This window comes from Pelecanus crispus, chromosome 8, assembly GCF_030463565.1.
Source record: "Pelecanus crispus isolate bPelCri1 chromosome 8, bPelCri1.pri, whole genome shotgun sequence".
NCBI lineage: Eukaryota > Metazoa > Chordata > Aves > Pelecaniformes > Pelecanidae > Pelecanus > Pelecanus crispus.
Window position 1 is genome coordinate 38,245,911 of NC_134650.1, and position 20,589 is coordinate 38,266,499.

General features: G+C 36.4%; 1 protein-coding gene across 7 annotated transcripts; it reads left to right on the top strand.

Moving 5' to 3' along the window:
- Positions 1-83: 83 nt before the first annotated feature.
- TERB1 (telomere repeat binding bouquet formation protein 1) lies at positions 84-19,827 on the top strand. 7 transcript variants are annotated; one of them, XM_075715796.1, is made up of 20 exons: positions 84-122; positions 3,367-3,425; positions 4,340-4,450; positions 4,641-4,769; positions 5,242-5,373; positions 5,833-5,893; positions 5,991-6,106; positions 6,244-6,366; positions 6,917-7,069; positions 8,215-8,346; positions 9,776-9,901; positions 10,919-11,076; positions 12,044-12,405; positions 14,061-14,122; positions 14,622-14,714; positions 16,052-16,222; positions 16,711-16,791; positions 18,249-18,362; positions 18,739-18,851; positions 19,389-19,827. In XM_075715796.1, exons 2-20 carry the CDS (start codon positions 3,392-3,394, stop codon positions 19,614-19,616), a joined length of 2,499 nt encoding a protein of 832 aa, XP_075571911.1. In that variant the 5' UTR covers positions 84-122; positions 3,367-3,391; the 3' UTR covers positions 19,617-19,827. The 7 variants fall into 7 exon arrangements, with proteins under 7 accessions (XP_075571911.1, XP_075571910.1, XP_075571913.1 ...); XM_075715795.1 differs by lacking the exon at positions 84-122 and adding an exon at positions 1,644-1,824; XM_075715798.1 differs by lacking the exons at positions 84-122; positions 16,711-16,791 and adding an exon at positions 1,644-1,824.
- Positions 19,828-20,589: the final 762 nt, after the last annotated feature.

The window sequence follows — 20,589 nt, forward strand, 5'->3', positions numbered from 1 at the left end:
TTTTTTTTTTCCCCCCTGAGGACAAATAAAATTATACCCACTCCTGAATTTTTTTTTTTTTAAATCTAGAATTTTCTGATTCACCTTTGAAAGAAAAAAAGCAGCAGCTGTTCTTTGGCATGGTAAGTTGCATTTACAAATTGGCTTACCTGGTTCGCAGCAGAGCTGAATTCTTTTCATGAAAGCTGCTCTCCAGAGCGAGGGGGGAGGGCTCGCAAAAGGTTGAAGAAGGCTGGTGTAGCTGATGCTCTGAGGATCTAACGGTGGGAAGAGCTAGGGAAAGCTGCACTACCTCTCACTGAGTTCAAGGACGTTAGGGAAAGGGATTGTGCGCCTGGAAGCTTGGTTCTTTCAGCTGCATTCACCCAGTGAAAGATTCTTTTTTTGCGCCTGGCGTGTCAAGTGACGGCTACCCGCGTTTTGTGGCGGCGGCGCGGTTCCCGGAACGCAGAGCTGCCCTCCCCACCAAGTGGTTTCCCCCAGCCGTGTCCTGGAGCCCCGCCGCGGGTGGGGTAGCGCTGGGGACGGGCGGGCGGAGCCGGCCCTGGCGCTGCCCGGGCGGAGCCGGCCCTCCCGCTGCCCGCCCGCCCGCCCGCCCGCCCGCCCGCCGCGGGGGCTCCTGAGGGGGACGGGGCCGGGCGCCAGCGGCCGCGCGCGCCGCGGCGGGGCGGGAAGCGCGCGCGGCTGCGCGGTGTCCGGCTCCCCTCAGGCCGGCGCGGGGGGCCCGGCGCCACAGCGGCCCGGCCCGGCCTCGCCTCGGCCGGCGTCGTCTTCGTGGCTGACCAGAACCGCTCCTACTGCCGGACCGACAGGTAGCTTCCCGTCCTCTTGATGCTCCCCACCCCTCCCAGAAGCTGGCAGAAGAATGCTTTTTGCTCTTTCATCTTTTAGATGTTCTTTCCTTTTTAATTTGGGATGATCTGGAGTACTTGTTACGATGTCTACTTGAAGCGTTGGAGCAGGTCGAGCATTGGAACAGGCTGCCCAGAGAGGCGGTGGGAGTCCCCATCCCTGGAGGTGTTCAAAGAACGCGTGGACGTGGCACTCTGGGACACGGTTTAGTGGGCATGGTGGTGTTGGGTTGATGGTTGGACTGATGATCTTAGAGATCCTTTCCAACCTTCATGATTCCTAGTTTTTACTTCCAGTAAAAAATAATCCAGCCACCAAGCCAGGAAACATGAAATTCATTATTACTCTACCCTTACTTGGTTTAGTGGTGGGCTTGGTAGTGTTAGGTTAATGGTTGGACTGGATGGTCTTAAAGGTCTTCTCCAACCTAAACGATTCTATCATTCAAAGTCGAACTCTGATAATGAGCTATAAATCATACATGGCTCATCTGAGAGGGAGGAGGGATGGGATGAATGCTAAAATCGCACTGGAAGACTTCGAAGGCCTGTTACACTGAACGGTGTTTCTCCAAAGTTAGCGCACGCATCGTCAGCTGCTGGTGTGAATTTGAGTTCAACAGGACACCAACAATCCAGACGTCTTCCGATGTACAGGATTTGACCATAGGTTCTGAAAAGGAGAAACGCCCCTGAGACCGGCTCTTTCCGCCCTGGGGCGGCGGCGCCGGGGCGAGGCCGGTGGCCCAGGCCCTGACTGACGGGACCGGACGGGACGGGACGGGACGGGACACTCCCGGCAGCCTCCGCGTGAGCTCCGCTGACCTCCTGGGTCGCTCTTTCTGAATGTTCGAGCCGTGTGCTCTAATGCTGCCAAACACACAGATGAATATATCTGTACTTTTCTGAAGAGTGGTGTTTTGAGGTTTGAAGGGATATTACTGGGCTATTGTCCATAACCGATGGGGAAGAGGTAATCTGTTTTCTTTTATATCCAACATTTGCCAGAAGTCTTTTGCAGCAAATCCTGTTATTTATCTTTTCATCTTTGCCCTGTGATGCAACAACAGAGCGAGCTATTTGCATTTTAATGTAGGCTGGCTTATAAATACTATTTTGTGTACCTTCTGTATGTTGCAAAAGAAAAAGATCCAGTTAAGGTCAAGACATACCTTTCTATAGTGTTTAAAAAAACCTTGTGCTGCTTATAGTAAAGGCTCTTTAATTGTATAAATGTGTATTTAATTAAACTTAAATTAAATTAGCTCCAAAGTGAGCTGATTTTTACAGCCTTTTTTTTTCTTAAAGAATATGTAGGTAGTTTTTGTTTTCTCTTAGGATGACAGGGTGGTATCAGTAGGGGCAAAAAGAGGTGAGGAAGACTTGCAAGCTTTCTGCCATTGTGGCAGTGTTAGATTTGCAAGAAAATGAAATGCATATGTATTGTCACTTCTGAAAGTGTAAGGGAGGATGAACTCTTTTTGAAGTTTCCCTTTCAAAACACATGCTTCACCAATGCTACTGTAAGGATCTATATGGAGCATTTGCACTAATGGAAGCAGCAAAGGAATGGGGACAATCAGTAACTCTAAATGGAAAGCAGGGCTGGCTGTCTTCATTAAGATGACACTGATATTTATTAGAGGCTTTGTTCTACTTTGAGAAGGATAACTAATCCATTATTAAGCTGGATTTATCACTGATTCAAAGTGTCTACCTGGAACTAAATTGGTTTTGAGAGATTAAAATAGGTTACTGTGACACTTGCATAAACCTTTTGTGTTTGGGACTTGAGGCACGGTTCAGGGACCATCTTTCTGCTTCCAAACATGAACTTCACTTTGCTGCTTGACTAACTCTCAGATGCTGGCACACTAGGTTTACGTAGAATTGATACTGTGCTTTTTTCTGGTTTACATGGTTCGTGTAATGTGATAATTTCTTTGGTGAACTCAAATTGTTAGTTTAAGAAATAATGTTTCAGTTCATGCTCATTGTCTTTGGTTTTGATCAATACAACATAGTTATGGTTTAGTGGCTCACTGAGTAGCAGTAGGAGGCTGAAGGTTTTATAGTGGATGTCAGACACGCTTGATCCTCTACATAACATTACTTGGTGGTTTTACTGCCAGTTGGCTGATGACAAAGTTGGCAACCTATTGTAAGGAAAATGGTATCAGATTTATTGTGATAAACGACACAGAGCTAGGTGTATTTTTAATGACAGGGACATTTTTGGTGCCCCACAATGGTAATGTGGAATCACCTGATTTCTGCAAAATGTTAACTTTCCAAAGATAGTAACACAATAGTTACAAATGCAGTGTTACTATAAAATACTGTATTTGCAAAGGAAATCTTTGCAATGCAAGAACATACTAAACTGTGTGTTTGTCAGATGAGAGAGGAAAACTGGAAAGAGTGTATTTTAAGACAAACGATTTAATTTAGACTGCATATGATATTATAAACACTGCTAATCTGAACAGAAAACACTTTTTCCTTGCTATTGTAGAACAAGAACAGAGATACAACCAAAAATGGAAATTCAAAAGGTGCAGAAAAACCAGTGTGGTAAGATACCTAATATAATTTGTCATTTAATATCTGCATCAATTTTACAAAGTTTTAGTAGACTGTGATAGGTCTGTCATGGGGTGGTGAGCTGTCGGGGAAATGTTCTTTTTCCTTGTTGCCAAATTTTTTGATTCTGTATTGGATAGCTGAAGGGCAAATCTAATGGCAAACGTCACTTTTTTTTTTTTTCCTAATATTTACCCACGTTCTTATTGTATTTTAACTTCTTTAAGAAACCCCAAACCTTACAAGTATTTAAAATACACAATATCTGCTATTACTGTTGCAAATAATTATCAAATAAGTGTTTTTCTAATACCCAAAAGACTAAGAAACAGATTTTCGAAGTGGTTTACCTACCTAGGGTTGTATGTAGGTGCCCAAAAAATGCTTGTGTTAACGTACTAACCTAACAACCTGATTCAGGATTCTAGCTGCTGTGGTGAGTGATTAAGTCTTCTGTAACTAAGTATCATATAGCAAGCCTTGTTTTGTTGGATTCTTTCCCTGTTCACTCTGTAGATTTTTCAGTTGTATTTTCACTCTGAATATTTTCATGGTTCTGTATTATTCACTTAAAAACACAATGCACCTTGTAATTGCAAATTTAGTATTTAGTAATTTACATCATTTTTTCTAACAATTACTAGCAATTAAGAGCCAGAAATAGTAAAAGGGGACTGTTGCTTTAGCAAAGGAAATCATGCTCAAATAACAAACTGTGGAGAGGAATATTAGGTTAAGTATGTTATTTATAGATAAATAGAAGTGGCGTACTCCATTTTTGCTCATTTTTTTTTCTTTAAAATACATATATATACTACATTTTTGGCAGGTTTATGGTAATACTAAATAGATTAATGTAAAGAAAAGATAACAATTTTCATGAAGCTTTTTGTGTTCGCTCTTAGATATGAAAACAGATCTGAACTTACTACTTGAATGCCTTAAATATCAGATGGACTGCCCTGTATCTCAGAAAGAGGCTTTGATCACTATTTATTCAATTTGTCAACAAAACAGTAAGAAGTGCTTTTCCTTAGAAACAATGCAATCATTTATGTTCACAATATATGTTAAGAAGCTGGTTGTCGCTGTAAAAAAAATTATCTAAAGGATACAAGGCTTGAGAAGTTATAAAATGTTGGAAGGTTTTCATTTTAAAGAGAAACAAAACCAAAAGTTTGATTTTTGTTCTTTTTTCTGTTATAGGTGAAGCAAGCAAATATTTTCAAGAAATTGGTGGTCTGATGTTTATAAATGATCTTGCAAAGTCAAGTGTTCACTGCATAGTAAAGGAAGCGGCTTTGTTTACATTAGGAATTATAATAGAGAGTAATGGTAATAATAAGTAATATTATTTGTATTTCTGAGCGAGTTATGATCTCATGTTATTACTTTTGCTTGTGCTTTGTCCCTTTTTTTTTTTGTCTCAAAAAATCAGATTACAAGATTATCAGCTCAAGCAAGGGGCAGTAAAGTTGCCACTGTTTCACTGTCCTTCTCCAGATTCTGAGAAATACCTTGTTGATTTGTGTAGACAGCATGTCTTTATGATACCAGACAGCTGGACGACTTCTCTTCCTCAGCAGGAAGTGTTAAATGACTCACAGATTCTTCCAAAGTTTGCCTAGGCCCTCATTGGTTTAGAACTGACTACAGGGGGAAGCCCTCAGCTGCTTTATAGTCCTGTTTTGTTTCCACTCACCACATACTCGACGTAACTGAGACTCTAGTTACTGTATTACAAAAATAATTTACGATTATGAATGGCTTGCTTTAGGACATAATGGTTTTTATTTTCTGCTTTCAGTTTATTGTCAACAAACTTTGTGTACATCTGCATTGTTTGAAGACCTCATTTTATTTTTAATTAATAAGGATTCTGGTGTGAGCTTGAAAAGAATGTCTGTTTATGTCATCTTAGCGCTGGTTTCAAATAATAGTAAGTAGTTTTGTTTTCTTTTTTCCCTGTGTTATAACACCACTTTTTTCTATTTGCCAATTTGCCGTACAGAAATTTGGAACACTCAGTAAGTAATGGTTTGGTAAAGTTAATTTATAAAGATGAATGGTTGCATGTAACTGAACCTGAATTGTGTAAGTAGATCATCGCTCACTGGGATTTCTTTAAATAGCAGAAAGTGGTTTAGTTCTAAAAATAAAACTATAGTTTAAAAAAAATACAATGCAAACCAGTAGTTTCTGACAATGTATAGAAAAAATAGGCATAGAAAGAAATGGAACATTTTTGTCAATGTGTTGATGTGATTTTGGTTTTTTTGGGGGGGGGAGATATGGTTAGGAAATGGAAATAGAATGTATATATGTAAATTAAACTTGACATTAAGATTTTGTCTCAAGTTGCATGTGTCTTCGGAGTCTTGTATATGTTCTTTTTTAGAAAGTGGGCAAACCTATGTCAGAGATACAGGCTGCATTGCTCTTCTGCTACAGTTATTCAGGTAAACAAACAGTTGCAATTCAAACAGAAAAATTATAGACTATTTAGGACTTAGGTTTCCTTGACTATTTGGGAATTGTTTGCATTGTTCTTAACAGAACAACTCTCTCCACATCCAAGATGAATCTGTCAGATGAAAATACTAATCAGTGCTATCAGCTGTGGTCTTCAGTCTGCAGTACTCTCTGTGCCTGTGTTAACAATCCTCAGAGCGGTAAGGGTTGCTGTTAAAATTGTGAAAACAGTTTAAAGTATTTCTCCAAAGTGACAACAGTTTGTTTTCAGTTTTAATGTTCCACTGAAATTTCATATTACGTTTTGATTTGGGGTCATTTGTTTTTACTTTTCCAGAAGATAATCAAAACATTTGCTGTTCAGTTTTTCCATATGCCAAGGAGTGGCTCGAAAGTTGCACAGAGCCTCAGATAGTTCGTCCTATTTGTTCATTTGTTGGTCTCACAGTTGCAAATAACTGTAAGTGCAGCTCAAGCTTTAAATTTTTTCAAGTTTTTCTTTTGTAAAAGTAAGTTTAATTTGATAGTTAAATGTTTGGTTTCTTTTTGTCAATCTCTGCAAATTCATTTGCTGTTCTTCCACCACCTTTACTCTGAAAAAGCTATGCCACCATCTTTACTTACACTGCCTTGTGCTTAAGCCCACAAATAGCCATAAACTGGCTACATTTAGTAAGGTCAGTAAAAACTATTTGGAAACTGTTTTGATTAAAAGTATTTTACAAATGTAAGTCATTTATTACATCTCTGAGAACAGTGACTTAGATAGAAATCCGGCATAATGTTTGCCATTTGTATGTGTGTATTAGGGCCATGTGTTTCCTGTAACTATTTTATAAGACAATTACTACACGTCTTGAGATTAATAAATATCCAACTTCTGTCGTATGGGTGGAAATGTCATGATTAATACATGCACAGAAAAATTGTGATGAGCCTAATTGATAAAATGCTAAAAGCAATTTGCAACTTGAATTATTTAAGACACATTTTTTCTTTTTTTCACTAAGCCTATGTACAGAAATATTTTGTTTCTGTTGGAGGATTGGATACATTAGCTAAAGTTCTTGTCAAGCTTATGCATGATTCCTGTATGAGTCACTCGAGCACAAAACTTGCAGTAGTAGTAACAAAGACTCTGGATGCCTGCATTGCTAATGACTGTGAGTGAAAAGACCACTACCCTTTTTTACATATGGCAATTTTAAAATGCAATTTTAAAAGTCTGGTTTTGGTGGAAAAGTGATATGAATGGATGCTAAAAGGCAATTAAGTTATATACATCCCATTTGATATTGCAGATTTTTTAAAAATACTATCGTGTATATGGGGAATGATTCAGTTCATGTGTGGTGGGTTACTTTCCCATTGTTGCTAAAATAACCATAGTGGAATTTAAACTGTACTGAAAATTAAAAGTAAGTTACTAGAGCTAGTTTTGTGTAAGTAAAGCTGGGAACTGGGCGTGGCAGTCACGTTGGATCCCGTAGTTAGAGCTGTGTTTCTGTAGGGCTATGCCTAAGCTAATAAGCTTTGCAAGCTTAAAGAGGCTTCAGTTACTCAGGTGTGGAGCTGAAGAAGTGTGTGTGTCTGCATAACACATCTTTACTCTCGCTTACTGTCTCAATAGTGCTGTCCTAATGAGGTCTTTGTGTATTCCATCAGAAGATTTTGAGAAACCTGTAAGCCTGATGAATCTGTGGTGCTGGCCATGATTATTACATTTGACACTTCTGCCATAAGTGCTCACTAACGGAAGTTCAAAAAAGTTTCAAAGCACGTACCTGCACTAGTTTTGAACCTAGTTAAGAAGTTGGTATGTGACAGGACTAAGTTTCAGCCCGTCTGTACTAGCAGTGGTGTTCCCAGTTTCAGGAAGACGTTGCCCTCTACCAGAAACATTCCTAGCTCTTTTTGTGGCAAAGAGTCTATGTGTCAAACCCTATTCTACTCTTTCTTGCTCTATTCTGGAGCTGATAAAGGATGTGGAGAAACTCAGCAGAGGTCTACAAAACTTGCACGTTGCCAAGCCCTTGTTTATCAGTTCTTCTACCACATCTCTATACAGCACAATCTGGGAGAAAGGGCAGTGTTGCATGCAGGGAGTAGCATGGGCAGAATTACTGCACCAGGAGGGATGTGGTAATTTGAAATGTTAAAATGAAAGAGAGAGAAGAGGAGGACTGTGCAGGCCCAAGGCTTTTAGAGGTCTGCAGAGTTCCCTTGAAAAACAGCAGTTTATACTTGCATGATGCCTATATACTTACTATCTAGTTAATTTTTCTTCAAATTATTTTTAACATAATAGCTGCCATGGGTGTTGTCTTGACGAAGTATCACACTGTATCAGAGCTACTGAAGCTGCTGTCCAAAGACACTCTGGATACAGGAGAAAAAATTAGTATTATTCTAACAATTGGACACTGTACTGAAGTTTGTGGTAGGAATTTTTTTTTTTTTCTTTCTGTCAGTTTCTACTAAATCCTCATACACTAACTACTTCAATGGTGTAATTTCATCAAGACCGGAACATGAGGGAAAGTTCTATTAAATAATGTAATATTAATATTAAAAAAAATGTTTGCTATAATGTTCCATCTTTAAATTTTAAAACCTGTTAGCAGATAGTATCTTTAATAGCTTAGAAAAAGTAGACTATTACGCAAGAATTCAGAGCTGGGCTTAGGTGTCACAGGGTAAAATTCATCCAGACCTGAAAACTACTATAATACATACATACCCAAGTCATCTTTTTGAGCTCTATTTTAATGGCCCTTGATATATACAGCTTCTGTCCACTGTTTACATAGCTATTAATTTTTTAAAAAGCTATATAACAGTATTGTTTTTGAAGTAACATAAGCAGTGGTAACCCTGAAGTGTTTTTGCCAGGCTCCTCAGGGCTTTCCCAAGCATATCTAGTGAAAATATAACACTTAAGTTGGTATTTTGTGGTAGTACAAGCAAACAGAATTGTGAGATACTGATCACTGTTTATTTATACTACTGTTTTTTCTCACGTGTGTTCAGAAACGCAAGAAAAAGTGATAATGTTCAAAAATTCTGATTGATTATCATCCTCTAAATGTCAGTAACAGGTTCAATAATTAGCTCAGTAGGTCATAAGTGATATTTTAAAAGACACTTTTTTTGTGAAGAATTAATTGAAACAAAGCTTAATAGAAAATGTCTTTCAAATAGAAGTATCATTCAACCAACAGAAGAAAAGTTTCTCTTAAAATGTCAATGCTGACAAAACAATCATATTTCATCTTTTGTTGATTCCTTTGTTTTATCAAGTTTAGACAACAAAGAACTATTTTTAGAAAGCTGTCAGTTTTATGAATACATACTGCAAATGAGATCACAGTAAAAAAAATTAGCTAATTACATAGTTAACGAGGAACAGATTAGCTAGACCAGGATTGAAATACTATTAGAGTTTTGCTAATTATAAACTCTATTTTGCTAATTACAAATTTTAAGCTTTTGATACTTCTGCATCTCAAGGCTTACATAAATGTAGCATATATACTTCAGGAGTATACACCAGAGGAAAAGAAATACAGAAGCCATAATTCAAATATTTTAGGTGACAATTAAATGAGTTTGGATCTCCATCATATCATTTGTCTCAGTCCTCCTTCAGTTTTCTTACAAGAACTTTGAGGTACGATCAAATCATCCTGTATGATCTAGAGCGCTTCTGCTGCAACCTGGGTAGTAGGTCATTACAGCATGCTTGGATCCATAATGCAAATCTCTTTTTCAGAATTTCCCTGAAAGTTACTAGTATTAGTTTCTAAAATTACTGTAGGTGTGTATGAGGCTGAAACCAATCTATTTTCCTTTACAATGTCCTATTTCAGAAGAAAACCAGTGTGAACTGCTCCAGAACAATGGTCTTCCACTTATGATTCAGGTATTAACCGAGTCTCAGGATGAGGAACTAAACAAAGCTGCTACTTTTGTGCTGCAAAACTGCAAACAAATGAGTAAGCTTACTGTTATTGCTTTAAAAATTACAGAGATTATTTCCATCTTTTAAGTTCTGCTGACTTTCTAAATTATTTTAACTGTAGCAGCTTTGTAATTCTGTGTACTCCAAGAGATGTTTGGTTTCTGCAGAGCAGTTGCATATTTGTCACCATGGACTGATTATGGCATTTGGGCAGAAAAAAGAGAAGTGAAAATTCCAATGATGTTGCAATAATGCATTTGTGAAACCTATATATGTAGGACCAGTTCTTAAAAGCTTTCCCATCTGTAAACTATGTGCAAAATATTAACATTGTCATTTAACGTGGAATTGGTACTCTTATTTCTGGGTATGTACCATTGTATATAGAGACTAAACCAGTAGATAATTAAGCCCAAAATCACCATGACTACAATTATTTTGCAATATTAAAAAATCTGGATCTTTATTTTTAAAGTAGTATTTTGTAAAGTATTGAGAAGTATCCTGTTTTAAGGGTTTTTTAATTAACTGTATAATACTACCAATGAAACAGAAAGACACCTTGTCCTTTAATCTCTAAAGCATATAAAGTATAATGCAATTGATAATTAGTAAAAAGCAGGTATCTACATTTTTGTACTGAAAACACAACTGAGAGTTTTGTTTAAGCTTGAGGGGGTGTGGTGATTTTCAGTGGCCATTAATATGGAGTTGGGTTGTTTTTAAAAAAAAAAAAGAGACCCGTACTGGTAAAGGACATACAGAGTTAGAATGAAGTCCATGATAAAGTAATTTTTTAGAGTACAGCATCATAGTGTAAACAGCTTATGGAAACTATAATTGCAAGCTCACCCCTTGTAACTGCAGTTTATATCTGAAGTGTATGAACATTTATGTGTAAATTTAAATTATATAAAAATTATTATTCAGAGATTGTACTTTGCATTAAATTATTGGGGCTGTCCCTCAGCATACTAAAATATAAGAAATACTTACTAAGGTGTTCATTGATAAAATTTGGAATATTAATATTGTTTTATATTTTATAAAGCTGAACAATTGTCTCTGAAAATAAATGATAATTCATTAAATGTGAACGATGCAGAAGAATTGGACGTGCAAGTCAGAAAAAGAAGTCTGCAAGACTACTGGAAGAAAGCAAACGAAATTTTGCACAGAATAAACTTGATTGAAGAAGAACACGATAAGGTTGGCCTATTTACCAAATTAGGATAAAACTAAGCAAACCTTTCCAGAGTTTAGGGAGAAATAGAAAGTAAAACCTTAAGATAATTTCAGTGGGAGTTAGAAAAGTAGGGAAAACATTGGATGTATGTGAAACTACAACCTGCAACTTTTACCATTACTGTATATCATACAAAGTTAGAGTATGCAGGGCACTTAGTGAATGCAAGCATCTGTATTTTTATGAAGCATTTTAGTTTATTATAAAACCAGGTTTTCTACAAAATTGAGATAATTTCGGTTGGAGAAACAAGAGCTGGATTTATTTTTAATTGCTGATCATTTGAACCTATAATTTTAATATTTGCATGCATGAAATACCCCTGATTGTACAGCTATGATGGGATAGATGATAATGGCAAATGTGAACATAAACTGAAATAAAGTTGTTTCGTATTTTCCTTGTGCTGTATAACTACTTGGTATCTCTGGGTGTGGAACAACAAGTTTTTGAGTTATTTAGCTGGATCTTAAGTTAATGAAATCTTTTCATTTCTAGAAGTGCCTTGTAAAGGGTTGTCAAGCATTGGAACAGGCTGCCCAGGGAAGTGGTTGAGTCCCCATCCCTGGAGGTATTTAGAAGACATGCAGATGTGGTGCTTAGGGACATGGCTTAGTGGTGGACCTGGCAGTGCTAGGTTAACGGTTGGACTCGGTGATCTTAAAGGTCTTTTCCAAGCTAAACAATTCTATGATTCTATTAGTAGCAAATCCATTGCTTCATCCTGGAACTATCACTTAATAACTACCCCTTCAGCACCTCCAGCAGCACTGCTGTCTTGTTGGCTCTCAATCAGGGGTTTTTGAAGCTTCTCTGGAATCTGCTCTACCTTCCGAATTAGATTGGTCTATCCTAGTTAATCTTGTTACTAGATTTATTTAATATTTTAATAGCGCTCGTATAGTCACTAACTAGTATTTTTCAATACAGGAAAGAGTGAAAGGAAGAGTATTTGTAGACAGTTCTTCAGAAGCCAATATTGAAGCATCAAAATACCATGAAGTGAATCCTGCTGATCCAAAAACTTACGTAGAAAGAACACGTAAAGAAGTACATTGTCGACAGCTGACCTCTAAGTCATATGATCAGGTTCTTGCTCCATCTGTAAATTCTTCTTCACTGAAAAACAAAATAGTGAACACTAGGGATTCAGTAAATGCTTCTACCAGACAAAGTGAACAGAGTAATATTCCATGTTCAAATAATGAACTGCAAACAGACAGTGTACTTCAAAGTCACAGTGTAAATGAAAAAACTGCTTGTGTAAAAAATCAGTCTATTCTTCAGGTAAGGTAAGTATCTTACATCTAAGCAGAAATACTAAGTTGCTTTTCTTTAGTAATTTCCAAATTGACTGTCAGCCTTTTGTTGTTATTATCTGTTTATTATCTATTATTATTATCTGTTACATACAATGTCTTTTTCTCCTAGTGAAAGGACATGGCCTTTTGGTGGCTCACTAGAGAATATTCTGTGGAAGTGGTTTTGACATCACAGATCAAAGATTATAGACATTGTAGTAATAAAAGCTTCTGATCTTTTTCTCTGAATGGTAGGCTTCTGACAGATTTTACAGAGAGCCTATTACAGGCCATGTTCTAATGCCTTCAACGTAGTGATGAAAAAGCATCCATAGTTTTTGCCTCAAAATTCTCACCGATTTAGTAGATCAAACCAGTGGGTCAAATCTTGGATGAAACCACAGAGAATTATGTAATATGCACTTACTAGGAAGACAGCAGGTACAGAACCGCTCTGCAAGAAATTGAAATTGGAGTACCTACAAACTAGGGAAAAAAGCTCTCCCCCCTGCTTTTCTCCCTTCATATTCAATTGCTTCCCTGCATGGGAAGAGAAAGATACAGCCTTGTTTAGTCATTCACTGTTCTCTTGCTCATTGCCCTCACACAAATGCTTGTTTTCCTCTTCTTCATTTGCTTCTCATGGTTATCTTTCGTATTGATAAACAAAAAATTAATTATAGGCAACTTGCAAGGATAAATACAGATTCCATTATCTTGAATTTATATCTGGAATATCCCTCAAGACAGGCAACAAGAGAGTACGAACAAAACTATGTTTCTCCTTTTTTGAGTTCCACATTTTTATTGTGCTTTTTTTTATGTGGCTGGCTGGACCCTGCTCCTATGCAGTTTCCTTGCATGCATTACATTGTAACTTTGCAACTACCACAGAAATTACCAAGAGCCTAGGGTATTTTCTGTGGTATGTTCAGGTAAATTTTGCTTTGCTACTGATCAGCATAATTTCACACAGCTTCTTTATTTGTTGTTCTGACCTCTGAAGCACAAAACTATTAAGAAATTAATTTTTTTGGGGAAAAAAGAGTGCTCTCCTTGCATATGTATTTGTGTTAAAACAGGAGTTACCCAGACATAACCATGGGTTAGGCTTCTTGCTCCTGCAGCATTCGAAAGTAGTCAATGACATAGAAAAGTGCATGATCACCATATCATAGGAGCATGTTGGTTGCATAAAAGTTAATCAGTGTAAGGAAAGAAGAAAATCAATTATGTTTTAGAGCAATTGCTACATCTGGTGAAGGCTGCAGTATTTTGAAGACACTGAGAGTTTTATGTGTGCTAAGTAATCTTTTCGTGAACCAGAATTGCAAATGACTCTGGAAACCAGCATCCCTTGAAAGCACTGCATTCCAAATGCTGGAACAGACATGCTGGACAGCACTGCAAGGAATGCTAATCACAGATCTCTGGTAAACAGATTTCTAACACACAATGATTATATGCTGGATACTACAAGCCCGGTACCTTGGGATAATTAGAATAAATTTTTTAGAGTTTTATCTTTTATATATTTAATGTGTATTTTGTTTTGCCTTTGGAATCTGTGTATTAATTTACAGGTAAACGTGTGTTGTGAAGTTTGATTAATTTTTTTTAATTTGTTCACATTTTAATCTTCCCAGTGAACACTTATTTAAACAACCAGCAGAGATTGTTAAAAATATGAAACAAACATGCACATCAGGTACAAATAGCTAAACATATTCCTTTCTTAAATAATTTTGTTCTTAATGAGATTTTAATTAGTTTTGTGTACTTTTATCACTACTTTTTATCAGGTGTTATCTGTCATTAAATAACAGAGTACATTATGTATAATATCCTGTAACTGTTTGCATAGTTTTGGAATTTTATACTGTACACAGTTTTACCAGGAGAATATTCATTCTACTTTTCTTCTAATACATATTTTAGCTTTCTTTTTTAATTGATTTTAATTATTCAAATGAATGTATTACAGATAAATGTTTTAAGTTTAGTCTGAGTGCAATCCATACTGAACAATGAAAGCCATTAATAGAAAATGTGTAAGGATGCTGGTTTTGTTCTGTACTTGTAAGACTGGGGATGGAACCTACCTGTGAGAGAGACTTTTGAATTGAATATAGGTATGCTGATGCATGATTACCACAGCAAAGGATAGGTTGCATTTTCTTAGTGGTTTTTTTTTCTTCCTAATTTAGATCAGCACTCATTCTACTCGGAGATAACCAAGAAAGAAAAAAGTACTTCAACTACATCTGCATCCCATAAAACGGCAGATTTAAGGTGTTTAGGTAAGTATTATCTTAGGTCTTTCTTTCCTGAGTCCATAAAAGAAGCCTTAAAGAGTCAGCAATGCAGTAACTGAGCTGACATTACAGAAATTTTAACACATCTATTCAGTTACGTATTACCTCATTCTTAACTGCTTCCTTTCCTTTTTCTGCCCCTAAAATAAAACATAAATATTGAAATAAAGCTTGCATATTCCAGTTTTGGTCCATGTATCTTCTTTTAATGTGGGTTTATTAACAAACAGAATACACAACAGCTTAAAAGATGACATACTACTTACAAGAGCACTTAAGAGCGGGCGTTTTCCTCCTTTCTCTGATTGGAAAGAGGGAGGAAAAACATGTAGCCCTCCTAAGTTCCCTTATGTATTTCCCTGCTAAGCCTCCTAACTATTCTGCAGCCCTTCTGTTTTCTCTGCCTTGCTGCTGTTAAATACAGGCAGTCAATTTTATAGTAATCCATGATTGCAGCCCTCAGTTACCCCATCTTCTACTTCCTGAACATGGTCTATCAGTAGATTATAAGGATGCTGCTGGTACTCAGGATTTGTAAGTGAATTTTGTAATCAAGCCTGTATCTCTTTATTAAAAACAAAACAAAACAAACCCCACCAAAAGCCAAAAAAAAAAGCAGGCCCATAACCCATCTTTGAACATCATTTAGGTATATGAACCCAAGTTGTCAAACTAAGTTCAACCTGAGCTTTAGCACTGCTTTATCTTAGGCTAGAATATTGCAGATATGTAGCAGCACCCTTCTTACAATTCCTTACAGTGCAGAAGTTGTCCTTCAGCTGATGTAACAAACTGTGAGAACATCCAAGAATAACTAAACCATAAATTACCCTAGGAATGTCCTCAAAAACGAACAGGAAGGCTTCCTCTGAGGAAATTCATACCTAAGCTAGACTTATTATTTATTCAAGTTAATACAGATAACTGTTACAACACAGAGAAAGTTTCAAAGACATCTCATATTTTGGCTCCTGGATAATTGTGCAAAGGGAACTGAGGCTGCTTTCTTCCCATCTCACTAATATTTTTACTTCTGTAGATGATCCGTGCCTCATTTAGTCCTTCTGGAGTTGAAGTGCAGTGTAACTTGGTCCCAAAGGTCATGGTGAAAACACTTTCTTTTTTTTTTTTTTTTTTAGAGAACAAGTACAAAACAAGTAAGTATTTTCAAGGATTTGTAAAAGTGTAACCTCTCTTGAGATCTGTATATGGAAAACTGGAGGTCAAATTGTAGATTGTAGGGAGCAAAATAAAACACTGGCCTTCGATGGCTTCCGTAGCATTCATGCTTGCTGTTTCTACAATACCCTTTTTTTTTCCAGGTTGTACAGCAGGAGGACTGTCCTTCAATAGCAGAACCTTTACCAAGATGTTGCAAAGTTGTCCATACCAGTGTGACCGTCACAAAGTCATTCTAGAAGCTGAAGAAAGATATAGAAAGGAACTTCGCAAATTGGCTGTTTGTAACAACAGTAGATATGCAGCTCATGATGGTAATTATGGTTTGTTTTTTTTTTTTTAGTAGTGGTAACTATTGTTTTAAATTGTATTTAAAATTCTGAACTTATTTTGGTCTGCTTCTGATTGTTCTGCTCTTGTAAACTCATTCAATTTTACATATCAATGCTTTATACTAAGTGAGATGAGAACTAGCCACTTTCATTTTGAGGATCTTGTGTCTTTTTTGGCAGCAGTGATAAGTCCTTGTTATAGGCTTTGATGAGACTCTGGTTTGCCGAAGTTAGTCAAGTACTAATAGAAGGGAACATAATAAGTTGAAATTGGTGTGAATGGATGCATGACATCATAACAAGGTCATTTCATTCTAATATTACATACTTATGGATGTAAGAGGCTTATAATTCTTAATGAATTAAATAAAAGTGCATCCTATATTTTTCTGGTTTAAAGAAGGCATTTTGAAAATTAAACAGTTATTACTTACTGGCATTTGTACTGGTATCCATGTTATATTTTCCAGAAATACTGCTGACCCCAGTGAAGAAAAAAAGACTGCATACAGAAATACCAACTTCTAGGAGCAAAAAGGATAATTTCCAAAGTAAGGGCTTGGTTTGGAAATTAATGCAAAAAGCCCTTACTGTCTTAAGTAATTATTTTGCAGGACTTTACCATGGGCACTGTGGATAGGGAATTACGTTTTGTTTTGTTTTTTTTTTTCCTGTGGATTCTGTGATAAACCTGTATAATAATAGGCCAGAAAATGCATATTCTGTAGTCATGAAATTGTGTTATGCATATTAGTTCACAACGAGGTTATCTGGCACTTGCTTTGTACATACTGCTTTGAGTCCTGTCATATTACTTCCATGCCATCTGCTATTTTTCAGTTTTGTGGCATTAATTTTTAAAATGGAGAGGTATAGTCAGGATCAGAACACAGTACCGTTGCCTATTCCTGGATTCAGCATCACTCTGTTATACAGCCATGTTGTCCTGTTACACCTGTTTTGTTCCTGCTTGGAGCTCTCCTAAGGACTTGGGTCTCTGTGTGCTAAATGGCTAAAAGGGTAAACCTTAATGTATACAACAATACCAGAGCAAGTAACTGAAAACAACCCATCAGAAAGTTAAGTACAGGAGATCTGTTTACCTGTCCTGTATTATGAGGTGTTTAATAAGATGTTATTAATGAGTTAGAGATGGAAAAGTGAATATAAGTTCCATCCGTTTCTGCAGTGCAGTTAGGAACCCTATGTTTACAGAACCATCAGTTGCCCATAAAACCTGGTATTCTTTATAATACACAACTGTCCATTTGTAAATAGAGTACATATCTTTTACAGTATTTTATTCAGTAAGGTAGCAAAAAAGTTAATGGTTTTAATTTTTTTCCTTACTCTGCAGATAGATATTTTTTACATAATTCACAAGGAATTTTCTTCAGAATGTGGTGTTTGTGGGTACTTCCCGCAGAGCTCCAACTACGGTCATGCATTACTACATTCATCAACTAGTAACCAATACTGTTTCTTATGATTGATGACCAGAAATTTTAAAGTAGGCTGAAGCACCTCTCTAAATCAGTACTTAAATTCTGAAATATTAATACTACTTTAAAAAACATTCTTTTTTCAAAAATCAGCCCACCCATCAGGAATTTATTTTTAGTCTCCTATTTCCAAAAGCCTTGTTTACATTGTTATTTTATTTAATTCACTTCTGGTAAAGTAGATCTAGTAGTTGTTTTTTTTTTTTTTTTTAAATTTTTTTCCTCCTTCAGATTCAGAAATTAATCAATTTGGCTACGATAGCCATGGAGGTCTTTTAAAATTAAAAAAAAATTCCAACTTTATTTCATCTCAAGAGCCCATTACACTAATGTATTACCTTTCTCAAGTAAACATTTTCTGAAGTAAACTGAATTTTTCCAGTCTTTCTTCCAAGACCAGATAGTAGTATGGCTCAAAAGATGGTTCTCTCTTAAATTCTAATTCCTAAAACATTACCTGTGTTTTAAGAAAGATACATAATGTTTTGTTGTTTTGTTTTTTCAAGGTATTCTTTTGACTCCAGTTAGAAGAAACAAATCTGATACTTCAAATAGAGATGAACATAGTAAAAATACTAGGTTGACTGACGACTATAACTTGATACCTGCATATGCAAAGTGTGAGTATTACCAGAAAGTTAATTCTGTAATAAGCATAACTTAAAGATCAAGTTTTGCATTTAGGTCAGGGCATTGAGGAAAGCACCTGTGCTTGCTGTTGGAGACAAATGGCTAAGAATTTAAATAGATATGTTCTTGTACCTTCAATCATAGTATTATTGATGTTGAGTTAATTTCTGGTTTTTGCTAGTTGCTTCCAATGCATAAATAATCCGATGAGAAAAAGATCTAATGAAAATGAGATACTACTGATAAAGCAACATTTACATATTCAAGCTCATTAGAAGAAATGTTCCTTTACAACACTCTATTCAGTTTTACAGTAGAATTCAGTTAGTTTAAAGTAACTAAGTGGCCTTGTTCACAATTTCATAGCTTTCAGAAAAACCCAAGATGCTAACTTGAAGAGACAGAGAGTCAAAGAAATGTGCAACCAGCAATGTCAGCGCTTAAAAAAAAATTGCATATATTCACGTGACAAAGATGAGGTTAGTTATTCAAAGCCTAAGCATACACTCATGAGTTTATAAATGTCCAAATAAAATCACTATGAATTTCATCATTTAAGTCACCTTTAACAGAAGCCCAGTAGCAAAGTGAACCTTATTAAGAAGATACTCCTCTCTATTGATTCTATTCCAGTCATACTGATTTATCCCTAAAATGAGTTAAGCATTTTTCAACCGACACTCCTTTCTGAATAATGGATATGGAGGTATGCTTTTTCCTGAGCTAATGAAAACTTGCATAGTGTAGAAATAACAGAAACCTAAAGGAGTAAACATACTAAAGGTAGGAACTATGTAGGCATGACAGAAATGAAGGTACAGGTCATGGAAAAACACTGTATTTCAGTAAGTGGGTGACAGTGAAGAAATCTCAAAGAACCACTGTTATCTTGATAAGGCGATCATTTCTTTAGAACTACTGAAGATTGTATTGGCAGTAATAATGCGCTACTTCTAAATGTGAAATAGTATGCAAATTTACATAATTTTTAATTACAACAAAATAAATATTTGCAGAACAATGAAATATATTCCCTGGACGTGAACACAACAACTTCAAACAAGAGAAGAAGAACCAGAAAAGATTTCACAACCGAAGAAATTAACTGTCTTTTGAGTGGAGTAAAAAAAATGGGTAATCACTGGAATTTAATTTTGTGGTCTTATCCATTTCAGAAAGGACGGACAAGTGTTGATATTTCCAAGAAATACTACAGATTACAGTTGCAAGTAATCATAATTTAATTTTCTACTAAGCATATATGCTGTTAGCTCAGTTTTTAGCTTTTGACTCTGAATTGACTTGCAAACACAGGACAGGCTATCCGAATTTGCAACCTACAGGATTGTGCTTTGTGTCAGTTCAGTGCTGTGCACGCTAAGCATTAGAGTGCTCTCCGATGTAATTCAATCAGGGCTTGTGCTCGGAGAGAGAGAACTAAACTGGGAAAATAATTAGAGAGCCTTTGAACCTTCCAGTGCCGCCTGACAGGATACAAAGCGGATAAGAATTTCAGTTAAGGACTCTAAATTAATCGCTGTGTTTATTAGGAAGTTGGTATTTTCTCTGTTCTGTCTCTTTTCTGATGATGGTTTGTGAAAATCTCTCTGGCAGTTTTCACCATGTTTAGTATGTACACTCCTTACACAGAGATGCTATCTGTGTATGGAGGAGACAGCATTTCTGCTGTGCTTTGGGTATGTGTGGGAGCGTTCAGTGGCAAGCATTTTTCTACTGAAACGTTTTCTAAAGTTGTGCCGTGGTTTGTGTCAACATTTGTCTTGATACTTTTTCTTTTATCGCCATTTTACAGAGGCAAGAAAAAAACGAAGATCATCAGTAACATCTTTCAAAAGTGTTTTGGATTTTGTTGCAGAAAGTTGAACAGCCTTATTAACAGTGAGGTATTGTCACAACAATATGAGCCCTGAGAGAATTTAGATTGGCTTGGACTCATGTTTTTCAGTGATAACATTCACTGACAGAGTTGTTATGCTTTGTAAATTTAAATTACGTGTAATTTTTTTTTTTAAGTAATACTAATATAGCTAACAAAATCTTTACCAGTAAAATCTATGGGTGTGTTTTTAATTTAACCTTCTTGAACATTTGATTTATGTAATACTTGATTTGGCTTTCTGTTTGGATCTTTTTATAGTCCGCTTTATACCATTTGTAAGAAAAGCCTATATTGCTAAAATGAGTATTTTATGTGAG